The sequence below is a fragment of the Penaeus monodon genome, chromosome 39, assembly GCF_015228065.2.
Source record: "Penaeus monodon isolate SGIC_2016 chromosome 39, NSTDA_Pmon_1, whole genome shotgun sequence".
Lineage (NCBI taxonomy): Eukaryota > Metazoa > Arthropoda > Malacostraca > Decapoda > Penaeidae > Penaeus > Penaeus monodon.
Window position 1 is genome coordinate 27,766,221 of NC_051424.1, and position 11,965 is coordinate 27,778,185.

At 47.0% G+C, this 11,965-nt stretch overlaps 1 protein-coding gene across 1 annotated transcript; it reads left to right on the forward strand.

Annotated features, from left to right (window-relative positions):
* Window positions 1–7,816: 7,816 nt before the first annotated feature.
* On the forward strand, window positions 7,817–9,020 carry LOC119597531 (classical arabinogalactan protein 9-like). The gene is made up of 3 exons (XM_037947109.1): window positions 7,817–7,909; window positions 7,985–8,184; window positions 8,837–9,020. The coding sequence occupies exons 1-3, from the start codon at window positions 7,817–7,819 to the stop codon at window positions 9,018–9,020; spliced, it is 477 nt and encodes a 158-aa protein (XP_037803037.1).
* The last annotated feature ends 2,945 nt before the right edge of the window (window positions 9,021–11,965 follow it).

Sequence of the window (11,965 nt, forward strand, 5' to 3'; positions counted from 1 at the left end):
TCAACAATAGGTCGGAATACAATAATCTCCTGCATGATTGCCGGTGAAAATAACAAGACGCGACGGACAATGGAGACTTGATAGCACGAACAGACTCGCGTCGTATCATCTGTCTGATTAGATGGGACTTTGGCCGGTGGTGGGTGAAGTAGCTTGTGGGTATTTTGGTATCGAAGCGGCGGGTATGGGGGTACTGAGTGTCGAAGCGGCGGGTATGGGGGTATTGGGTATCGAAGCGGCGGGTATGGGGTACTGAGTGTCGAAGCGGCGGGTGTGGGTATTTTGGGTATCGAAGCGGCGGGTATGGGGGTACTGAGTGTCGAAGTGGCGGGCGTGGGTATTTTGGTACGGGTGTTTTGGTATCAGCGGCGGGTGTGGGTACTGAGTGTCGAGTGAGTATTGGGTATTGAAGCGGCAGGCGTGGGCATTTTGGTAGCGAAGCGGCGGGTGTGGGTATTTGGGTATCGAAGCGGCGGGTGTGGGTATTTTGGTGTCGAAGCGGCGGGTATTGAGGGGGTATTGAGTGTCGAAGCGGCGGGTATGGGTATTTTGGAAATCGAAGCGGCGAATGTAGGAAAAGGAGTAAGAGTGGGGAGTGGTAGGAGTAGAGAGGAGGAGAAGTGTAGACTGTTGGAGTGGAGAATGAGGAAGGGAGGGAGAGTGAAAGTGTGAAGTGTGAGAGTGAGAGAGGGAGTGGTAGAGTGAGCGGGATTGCGAGTAGGGAGAGAGAGAGAGAAAGAGAGAGAAAAAAAGATAGAGAGAAAAAATATAGAGAGAGAAAAGAAAGAGGGAGGGAGAAAGAGAGAGGAAGAAAGAGATGAGAGAGAGAGAGAGAGGATGAGAGAGAGGAGGAGAGTGAGAGAGAGAAGGTAGAGGAGAGAGAGAGAGAGAGAGAGAGAGAGAGAGAGAAAAAGATAGGAGATAAATAATAGAGGAAAAAAATAGAGAGAAAGAGAGAGATAAATAGAGAGAGAGAGAGAAGAAGAGAGAGAGAAGATGAGGAGAGGAAAGAGAGAGGAAAGAAGAGGAGAGAGAGAAAGAGAGAAAGGAGAAGAAAGAGAAAGAGAGAGAGAGAAGAGAGAGAGAAAGAGAAAGAAAGAGAGAGGGAGAGAGAGAAGGAGCAAAGAGCGAGAGAGGGCGAGAAGAGAGGGGGAGAGAGAGAGAAAAGAGAGAAGAGAGAAAGAGAAGAGGTAGGAGAGAGAAAGAGAGAGAAAGAGAGAGAGAAAGAAAGGGGAAAGGGAAAGAGAGGAAAAGATGAGGGGAGGAGAGAAAAAGAGAGAAAAAAAGAGAGGAGAAAGAGAAAAGAGAAGAGAAAAGGGAGGAGAGAAAGGCGAGAAAATACCCGAGTAAAAAAAAAAAAAAAGCCTTTACGTTGCACTAGAACTGCCGCTGCAATCGAGCGTTTCGATTTGCCGTCAATTTCAACAAGACATGTTCTGCCCAGTGGTATTTTGGCCTTGAGATTGATATTTTCCTGTTTTCATCCTCATCTTCTTCTTCTCCTCCTCCTCCTCCTCCTCCTCCTCCTCCTCCTCCTCCTCCTCCTCCTCCTCTTTCCTCCTCCTCCTCTTTTCCTCCTCCTCCTCCTCATCCTCCTCCTCCTCCTCCAGCTCCTCCTCCTCCTCCTCCTCCTCCTTTTCCTCTCCTCCTCTTTTCCTCTCCTCTCCTCCTCCTCCTCCTCCTTCATCCTCTCTCCTTCTCCTTCATCCTCCTCTTTCTTTATCTTCTTCTTCTTCTTCTCTTCTTCTTCTCCTACTTCTCTTCTCTTTTCTTCTTCTTCTTCATCTTCTTCTTCTCTTCTCCTCCTCCTTCTCCTTCTCCTTCTCTTCCTCCTCCTCCTCCTCCTCCTCCTCCTCCTCCCTCCTCTCCTCCTTCTTTACTCCTCCCTCCTCCTCTCTCCTCCTTTTTCCTCCTCCTCTCTTTTCCTCCTCCTCCTTCCTTCCTACCCTCTCCCCTTCATCCTCATCCTCCTTCTCCTTCATCTTCCTCCTATTTCTTTTTCTTCTTTTTCTTCTTCTTTTTCCCTTCTTCTTCTCCTTCTCCTTCTCCTTCTCCTTCTCCTTCTCCTTCTCCTTCTCCTCCTCCTCCTCCTCCTCCTCCTCCTCCTCCTCCTTCTCTGTTTCCTTCAAAGGTAGGATGTTTTTTTCCGAAAATTTAATTATATTAAAATAGACCGACGTGCATTAACTCGAGTACAAGAGTGTGTTGCAAAGTTGATTGCTTAATAAGTGAAGAACTTTTATACTGATATTATTATTATTATTATTATTATTTTTTTTTTTCTTTCTGAAGCTCGGATTATCTCGATGCTCATTATGAAGAGTTATGAATAATAAGGGATAAAGGGATTTATTGTAATTATGATTTATTTTATTTATGTAAGCCCGATCTATCAGTCTTGTCTGTATATTTGTGTCTGTCTGTGTGTATATTTATGTGTAGGCCTATATCTTTTTTTTGTTTTGTTTTTTTTAGTGTTACCGTTTTTTTATATTTCTTTAGTTATTATATACTCGTCTGTTATTTTTGCTGTTGTTATTGCTTTTGTTATTGTTATCATTATTATCACATTATTATTGTTGTTGTTGTTGTTGTTATTGTTGTTAATTTGTTGTTATTATTGTTGTTTTTTTGTTATTGTTATTATTTTTTATTAAGTCTTTTTTTTTCTTCTTCTTATTATTGTTGTTGTTGTTGTTATTGTTATTATTATTATTTTATTATTATTATTATTATTATTATTATTATTATTATTATTTTACTATTATTATTATTGTTTTTGTTGTTGTTGTTGTTGGTGGTGGTGTTATTGTTATTATTATTTTTGTTATTGTTATTCCTATTGTTTTTATTATTTATGTTGTTATTGTTATTTTTATTATTATTGTTATTATTATTCGTTTTGTTGTTATTTTTATTATATTAATTTTTATTACTATTATTTATATTATATTATTATTATTATTAATATTATTATTATTAATATTAATATTAATATTGTTACTATTACTGTTACTATTACTATTATTATTAAAATAGAATAGCACGAACTAAAATATTGAAACGAAAGGCAGTGAATTAGAAAGACCAAACTCCAAAGGAAGATGAATTTAATCTGCTGTAAATTCCGAGTGAAAAGTTATTCTTTACATTGAAGTATGCAATCAGTTATCAATAAATGCGAGGTCAGTTATCCTATAAATGCAACGTACCCTGCGGATTCATTGATTCTCATTAAAATCTCGTTTCATAGTTGTTACCAAAGGAAAGAAAGAAAGAAAGAAAGAAAGAAAGAAAAGGGAATAGATAAAAAAAAGAATAGCAAGAGAATCCAGAGGCAGTGCAGATAAAGATAGAATAATGGGAATAGATAAAAATGGGAATAGATAATTAATGGGAATAGATAAATAATGGGAATAGATAATAATGGGAATAGATAAAAATGGGAATAGATAAATAATGGGAATAGATAATTAATGGGAATAGATAAAAAAGATTGCAATGGTATCCAAGGGCAGGACGAGTAAATAAAGCTTGAATCGATATTGCAGGACGAGAGGAGAGGCTGATGAACAGTTAGAAATAGATATAGATTTATTACATGGACATGTCGATACAGATACAGATTTATGTACGACGTATGCTCACGTACGCGTACATGTACATGTACACACACATGTACACACACATGTACACACATGTATACATACATGTACACATACATGTACACATGCCTACATACATGCATGTACACATACATGTACACATGCCTACATACATGCATGTACACATACATGTACACATGTGGATAGATAGAGTGTTGAAGAGAATAGAGAAAAGCGACAAAAAACGAAGGTCTTGTTTTCATTGATGTCGCTCCGATTTTGTGTTTGTTTGTTTAGCAAAGTGGATGGACAGATGCTTGATCGTTTGATTTATTGATTAAGTAGTTCGTATGTGATTTAAACGAATCGGTAGATGGGAGGAGGGATGTGTCTGTTTGTCTATCTGTATCTATCTATCTGTTTGGTTATATTCTTCTATATCGATATATCTATATCTGTATGTCTATTTGTATCTATATTTATCTTTCTATGTATCTGTCTATTTATTTATCTATATATACAGAATTGATACTTTAGATGTGAAAGAAACCCCCCCCCAAAAAAAAAAAAAAAAAAAAAAAAAAAAAGCGTTGAAAAGGAAAAACAAAATATCAATATAACCTTCTTATCCCCGCCCCCCCCCCTCTGCCTCCCCCTCTCTGCCCCCGGTCGTCCCCCCCAACCCCGACCTCCTTGACTCCCACGCGATTAACGGCGCGAGGGATTAACCGCGAGCTATGGGATTTGTAGGATTGGTCGCGAATCCCGGGATTATTTGGGGGCACGGGGGTTTGGGGTTTGGGACCGTGAGCCTTCGCGGGGGTTTCCCTCCTTGGGTGAAGAGGGAGGGGATGGAAGGGGGTTGGTGGAGGGGGAGGAAGGTGGAGAGGGAGGAAGGAGAGGGAAGGGAGGAAGGGGAGGGAGGGGAGGAAGAAGGAGAGGGAAGGGAGGAAGGGAGGGAGGGGAGGAAGATGGAGAGGGAGAGGAGGAGGGGAGGGAGAGGAAAAAGAAGAGGGAGGGAGGGGAGGAGGGGAGGGAGGGGAGGAGGGGTTTAATGGTTCTCCTCCCCCCCCCCCTTACCAACCCTTAGTTCCCAGGGTACCCGGATCTACTGGTTAGCCTGCACCGACGTTGACCTGCGTCCAAACAAACACCGCGAAGTGCCAGAGCAAGCAATTCCGACCCTTACCGACAGGCTAAGGGCCTTTCCCCCTCAAATTATCTCGATTTCCCCCGGGTCCCTGGACCCTACGGGTAATCCCTGTGCCAACTGACCTGCGCCCAGAACGAATACAAAGCAAAAGTGCCCCCAAGCAAGCGTTCCCGACCCTCCCCCAAAAATACTTTAAAATTTACAAGTAAACTTATATCTTATTTACTAAAAATGTTTGAAAAAAAACCCTTATTTTTAACCCATTATTTTGCAATCTTATTTTTGACGATATTGTAGTTACCCGATGTTTAGATTTAATTGTACTGACATACCAGGTCCGCGCCCGGACATGTGACCCAAAACCCCAACCTCAAAAAACAGAACTTACTGAATTTTCCCCCCCAAAACCCATTTTTTGCCATATTCTTGTTTAGCAATTTTTTTGGGAAACCCCTCAAAAACGAGAGGCCGAAGTCACTCTGCCTCCAGCGTGGGCTCGGTCAAACCCTAGCCCCCCGGCTCTGACTAGAAAAAACAGAAAAACCCCTGCCGATATTTTTTTCGCCCACAGTCGTACCTTACACTGTGGTTTCTAGGGGGATATCGCACCATCCCACAATCCGAAGAAATTCGAAGAGACTGCGGGTACTTCAACCAACTCCCTGCCTCCAAAATTTAAAGGTGATTGCTTATTTGTAAGTTTCCCTCTTTGGGTTGGGATTATCAGTAAAGGGAAGTTTTCCCCTCGTTTTTCTTTGCAGCCCCCCGCACGAAAGGAGATTTCCCCCTCGCTTCTCTCGCTCACCACTCCCCGCCACGCACCGAAAACTCACCGGAGTTATTTAAATTTCCCCCCTTAGTTTATTTTTTCCATTTTTTTTTTATTTGAAGTGTATTTTCTGTATCCCCCAGCGACCGAGTATACGTAAAAACGAACTAATTCAGATTTTAAACTGCCCGACGATTGTTTCCTCTATCCCCCCTCACCCTAAAACTCCGTCACTCACCCCCCCCTCACGCTACACCTTGCTCCCTCTTGCCTCGCCCTCCCACTCCCCCCAAACTATCCCTTCTGACCCGCTACCCCTTTCCTCCTACTCCTACTGACTTACTCCTCGCCCCCACCACTCTCGCCATAGTTCTTTTTAAATGGCTCGACAAGTTTATGTAGGCTATGCCCCGGGAAACGGGGAAATATGTGGCTGCCACGTACCCCCGCACTCCCCAATCGGAATTCCTCTAAATTTAGTGAACGTTGCTGCAACATGTTTTGCAGCGTCCGCCCAACGTCTTTTCCCTGTAAGACAATCCTGACCGTTTTTGAAATGAGTAAGAACCGTACAGGGGATGTTTTTAAACCCACTTCCGACTGATATTCGCTACGAGGATTTCCCCCCCCTACACACGCACGTATGTTTAACCTAGACCTTCCTCTTTCCACCCATTGACCTGCTTTTCTAGGGCAAATGTTCGTTCAGCATTGCCGAAAAACGTTTCTCTTCGGGGTTCCTCAAAATTTCTCTTTTTCAAGCCAATTGCAGACGAAATAAGCAACTATAATGTTTCCAAAACCTTTTACCCTCTGCACCTTCTTTTTGCTTTACCTCAGGGCCAACAGGAAACGTCCTTGATAACAGCAACCCCTAAAATGGAAAGGGACTCCCCAATGCTTCCTAAAAGCCTATACACACCCCCCTTTAATCCCTCTAGTGCATCCGCAGCCCGGTTTGGGGCAAGGAGTACAACAACCGCGTCACCCAAAATTCCGTCGCTGCAGTTTTCTCGTCAGCCGCACCCTTCCGCCATCGCAGCCCCCCCGTCACGCAACCCTCCCTGCGAACGCACGTTTCCGGGCCAACAGCAGACCTAGCCGCCCCCGCAGGACACAAAGGACTTCCTTTGGTTTTCCTCAAAAGGGTATCTGCTGGCGTTGTCTTCGTTCGGGGCACCACTCTAGGAATGTAATAGTAGCCCTTTCTGTCCTTACCATAATCTGAAGTCTATGGGGCATGTTGCAGGGTTTCCCCTCATCTTTTAAGAAAACCAAAGACGCAATGAATCCAGAATAATCCTCGCAAACAAACTCAAATTTTTTTAGAACCACCCCCCTCTACAGGAACCTTGCTCACCGAAACCCGTCGAACGTACCCCATATTGGGGGCGACGCACCCTCCTTCCTGCCCTTTGAAGGACGACCCATACTTCTTCGTTGACAGGGGTAGTGCCGCACCCTCGCCCCTCTCTCACGCTGTGGTTTTCGACGTCCTTTTCCCCCATCCGCCCTTAAAAGTGGGCGTACGAGCCGAAAGGGGAATTTCCCCTCAAGGTCATGGAAATTTAAGCCGACAACCCTCTCCGTAAGACAAAACTTTCCCATTCTTTTTCCGAATGATGCTAAATCTCCCAGGGACCTCTTGTTAGGTTAAATTTCATGCACAGGCCGAAATTCTTTAAAACCTGACAGAGATACCGCCCCTCCCCAAGGTAACGTCTATTTCTCACCACGCCGATTTTCTTTTTGGCTTCCTCTTCTAACTCGCTATTTTGCACTCCAAAACCTCTATCGCAATCCCCCAGTCACCCACGCCGCGACTGCGAAGGACTCCCAAAATGGCTCGTCCTTTGCCACGAACGCCTCTACACGGGATCTTCAGAATCGCTGAAATACCACTTCGACGACACCGATCCCCCAAGTCCCCAGGGAACAGGTTCCCCCTCATTCTCCTGGGCCCCCAGACGGACACGCCCCCTGCATTTTCTCCTCAAATTCAGTTCCCCGTGCTGTCAATTACGGATGGGACGGCGCTTGTCACACCTGATGACCGTGTGAAGGGACTCTGCCCCTCTCCCCCATCTACAGGTAGCCAAGGGAAAAGAGTGCGTTGCGCCGATCAACAAAACCTGACTCCTTTCGCCTGCGTCGTGGGCCGAGTGTTCGACTGTGAGGTCACCGATTCCCTGTTGTTTAAGTAGACCCCCCTCGCAACCCCGTTTTCAACAGTCCGCTACTACGAGCCCCTGAGCAACCCCACCTGAAGAGACTCTGTGCGAGTTCCCGATGGATTTAAGAGGAAAGATGTTCTGCGACACTACTAAGGGGTTCCCCTCCTTACTTCCCAAACCCAAAGGGCCGCCCTTTGGGACGCCCAAAGTACTCCCAACGCATCGACCTCATCCCCGTCGAAGCCCATTTACATAAACCCTTTTTAAACCCTATCCCTCACAGCCGCCGAGCTGCCTTAAAGAGGCCTACCGACGCCTTACTTGCCCAAGACTATCGAAACCCTTTTCAGTCACCCTGGTCAGCACCGATGCTCCTCGTACCCAAAAAAAATGGATCTCGCGCCCGTCATCGATACCCCCGCTGAACGGGCCCCCCGTCCTGACCCCTACCCCAACCGTCGATACGCACACTTCTCCAAAAAAGTAGGTGAGGGTCGCTACTTTTGTCCCATAATTAGCACAGGGTTCCTTCAAGTCGAGATGGATCCCTCTTCAAAAGGACCTCACCGCCTTTCTCTCCACATGGATTTTTCTTTCACTAAAATGCCTTTTGGTTTAGGAATTCGCCTATTACCTTCCGAGATTAATGTCACATTATCAAAGGGTTGATTGGTGATTAGCTTCCCCTACTTAGATGACTTACTAATCCCTCCAGAATTTACAACCCCGATATAAGTTGAAATTAGTCTTCCAACGCCCTTTCCGACGCGAATCTGACATAAAAGCAGAAATGCCCGTTCTTCCGCAAAAAAACGAGTATCTGGGGCCCAAACCCTCGACTCAAAACCGGGCTACGCCCCACACAAAAAAGGGTTGGAGTACAGAAATTTCCCCGGGGCCTCTCAGCATCAGGGAAAATCCTTCCCCTTTGGGCTAGCAGGATTTTATCGCCCCTTCACAGAAGTTCGGGCGTTGCCGAACCCTGACTCGTCTCCGAGGGAAAGACCCTCCGTTCGCCTGGTCCAGCAACAGCAACAAGCATCGAACTCTCAAAACACCCCCTCACCGAAAACTCCCGTTCTTTTATTCCCCGACTTTAATGAACTTTCTATCTCGCCAAATGCTTCGTCAATAGGGGTAGAGCCGCCCCTTTTGCAACGCCCGATGGACGCTCAAAACCCCTCGCCTTTGCCAGTCGAAATTTAACCAAGCCCAGAGAATTACTCCGTCCGACCTCGAGGCCCTCGCCGTCGTCTGGGCTCTCAAACCTTCGAGAATCATTTAGGTTACTGCCACTTCTAAGATCATCGCCCACTTAAGTAATTTTCCCCAGTTAAGACACTCAAAAATCTCAAGCCCGATGGTTGACACCTCGGGGTTCCCAAGATTGACTACACCCCGGCTCAGCTAACAAGGTGACGGACGCGCTATCACGTATTGTCTCAAAACCTTTCTGTCCTCAGCCCCTTTGAACTCCAGGCAAAAACAAAGTGAGACCCCTGTACGCAGATATCATGCCTACCTCGAGGATAACACTAAGCTTCCGCCCACGAATCAAAAATCCCCATCGAAAAGCTCTACTCCGGGACGGCCTGCACTTCCCGGAAAACACTCCCAAGAAACTGCGTGGTCCAAACAAAGCCGAACGTACCACCAAATGGTCTCCCGAAGTCCTTTTCCCCCCCGGTCTCAAGCTACTCCCGATCTCATATTCGGGACATCAAGGTATTTCAAAACTTTGCAGTGGGCTCTCGTTATTATTTCCCCCAGACTTGGTCCCCGAGTTATCGGTACCCCTCAAAAGCTGCCAACTGCCCCCTTACAAAAGGGCACACCGCCGCCCCAGCCCCTGCCTCACTTACGACATACCAGAAAGCCCCTTTGTCCAAAATGAGTAGGGCATTCTTTTTGGTTTTACTCCCCCGCGAACCGAAAAACGTATCTGCTCTCATGATTTCAGTTTCAGCCGCTATAGACTCGCCCCCATCCCTACAAAATCAAAAAGACGTTGCTCGCGCCTTCCCCTCTCCGTCATCTGTCGCCTGGTGCTCCTGAAAAAATCTGTTGACAACGGGCTAATTTACTAATCAGGTATCCGCAGCCTAGCAAACTCCTTAAAATCGTCGTTTATACTCCCATACGACCTCAGGGAAATGGGTCGCGAAAGACTCAACGAACGATCCTGAACGTCCTCAAACCTCCATCAAAACACAAGAAATGATGGGCCTGTGGATTCCCCTACTCAGGTGCCGTCAACAGCACCTTCCATCCCTCCCTAGGTGACATCCCCAATTACGTCGTGTACGGAGCGCCCGCTCTCCCCTACGAAAATCCTGCAACAGCGCCCCACTCCGCTACGGGGACGATACGCAAATGTGACGCCCCAAGAAGAAGCCTACCCCATGCCACGAGCACTTGCGCGTGAAAAGGGGCGCATCATCGCTCAGCAACAAACTAGCCCGACGGAAGGGACGCCGACGGGTCCTCGTTTCCATCGGTATCAAAAGTCCTCTCCATGCTAAAATTGCTCCAGACTTCGAAGGACCATTTTCGAGTTTTAAAAAGGGACGGGATAAAAAAGCCTGTGCCCCAAAACCTTACCTGCGTCAAAACCCCGATCACTTTGATACGCCAAACTACCCCGCACACCTCGAGGGTGAAATTTAACCCACAACGTTCCCCACCAGTCTCACCCCCCCAGATATTGTCTCCTGATTCTACCCTGCTACTTCGTTGCCACGTTTCTTTCCCCAGAGTGCAACCTTTTTTTCTTCCGCGGACGCACACCCAAAGATGACAAAAACCTCTATCCGGAGACCCCCACCCTGGGCACACCGCACCCACTCCACCTATTGCAAACCCCGCGCCCGCAGGGGCCGAGTCTCCCCATCCCCCTGTCGGGGCTTGCCCTCAGCTCATCCCCTGCAGCAGGGTCGAGGACGATCCTGATTTTAGGTGGCCGGGCGGTTTTAAAGGTTTTCCTTCCCCCCCCCCTTACTCATACCCTTAGTTCCCACGGTACCTGGACTCTATGGTTATCGCTGCACCGACGTTTACCTGCTTCCCCAAAAAGAACACCGACGAATGCCAGAGCAAAACAAATTTCCCACCCTTTCCGACAGGCTAAAGGCCTTCCCTCTACTTATCTGACTTTCCCACGGGACCCCGGACCCTACTGGAATCGCCCGTGCCAAAACTGACCCGGCCCAGAACTAAGCAAAAGGGAAAATGCCCCCCGAGAACGATTCCCACCTTACCGCCCAAAATTTATAATTCAAAAACTTATATCTTGATTTTACTCAAATTTTTAAAAAAAACCTTATTCTTAACCATTATGTTTTTTAATCATTTTATTAGATATTTTAGTTCCGATGTTTACGATTTAATTTTACTGACATTCCCGTGTCCCGCCGGGCATTGGGCCCCAGAAACCCCTACCCTGCCCTTAAAAAAGAAATCTGTATGACATTTTCCCACAAACCATTGTTGCCATATTCTATGTTTAGCGAATATTTGTGAACCCTCAAAAAAAGAGAGAGCCCAAATCACTCTGCTCCAGCGTGGCTCGGGCAAACCTCTGCTCCCCCCTCGTCTAGAATAAACGAAGAACTCTGCCGATATTTTATTCGCCCATCAGTCGTAACCATTACAAGAGGGAGAGGAGGGAGGGAGGTAGGGGAGGGAGGGGAGGGAGTGAGGAAGGAAAAGAGGGAAGGAAGGAAAGGGAAAGAGGGGGATCGAGGGAATGGAGGGAAGAGAGGGAGTGGAGGAATGGCAAAGAGGGAGGATGGAAAGAGGAAGCTGAGGGAGGAAAGAAGGGGGGGGGGAAGGAGGGGAGGGGGGGGAGTGACAAGGGGAAGGGGAAGGGGAAGAGATTGGGAAAAGGAAGGGAGTGGGAAAGAAAAAAGGGTGAGAGGAAGAGATGTGGGGAAAATAGGGCTGAAAGGGGATGAAGAGGTAAGGAAGGAGAGGAAGAGATGGGGAGAAGAAAGGAGGGGGAAAAAAGGGGGGGGGTGGGGAAGGAAAAAGGAAAAAATGGGGGAAAGGGAGGGGTGGGGGAGGAAAGGAAGAGGAGGAGGTGGAGGAGAAGGGAGAGGAGAGGTGGGGGAGGAAAAGGAAGAGGAGGGGGTGGGGGGGGAGGGAGAGGAGAGGTGGGGGAGAAGGGGAAAAAAAAGGGGGGGGGGGGGGGAGGGGAAAAAGGGGAGGAGGGGTGGGGGAAGGGGGAAAAAAGGGGGGGGGGGGGAAAGGAAAAAAGGTGGAAAAA

Bases quoted from the DNA above. Each gene is read 5' to 3' on its own strand.
- LOC119597531 (XM_037947109.1), top strand. From the start codon at position 7,817: ATGGATTTAAGAGGAAAGATGTTCTGCGACACTACTAAGGGGTTCCCC. The intron at 7,910-7,984 runs GTACTCCCAACG...TATCCCTCACAG, and splicing joins CGCCCTTTGGGACGCCCAAA to CCGCCGAGCTGCCTTAAAGA. The intron at 8,185-8,836 runs GTAGGTGAGGGT...CTTCGTCAATAG, and splicing joins ACGCACACTTCTCCAAAAAA to GGGTAGAGCCGCCCCTTTTG.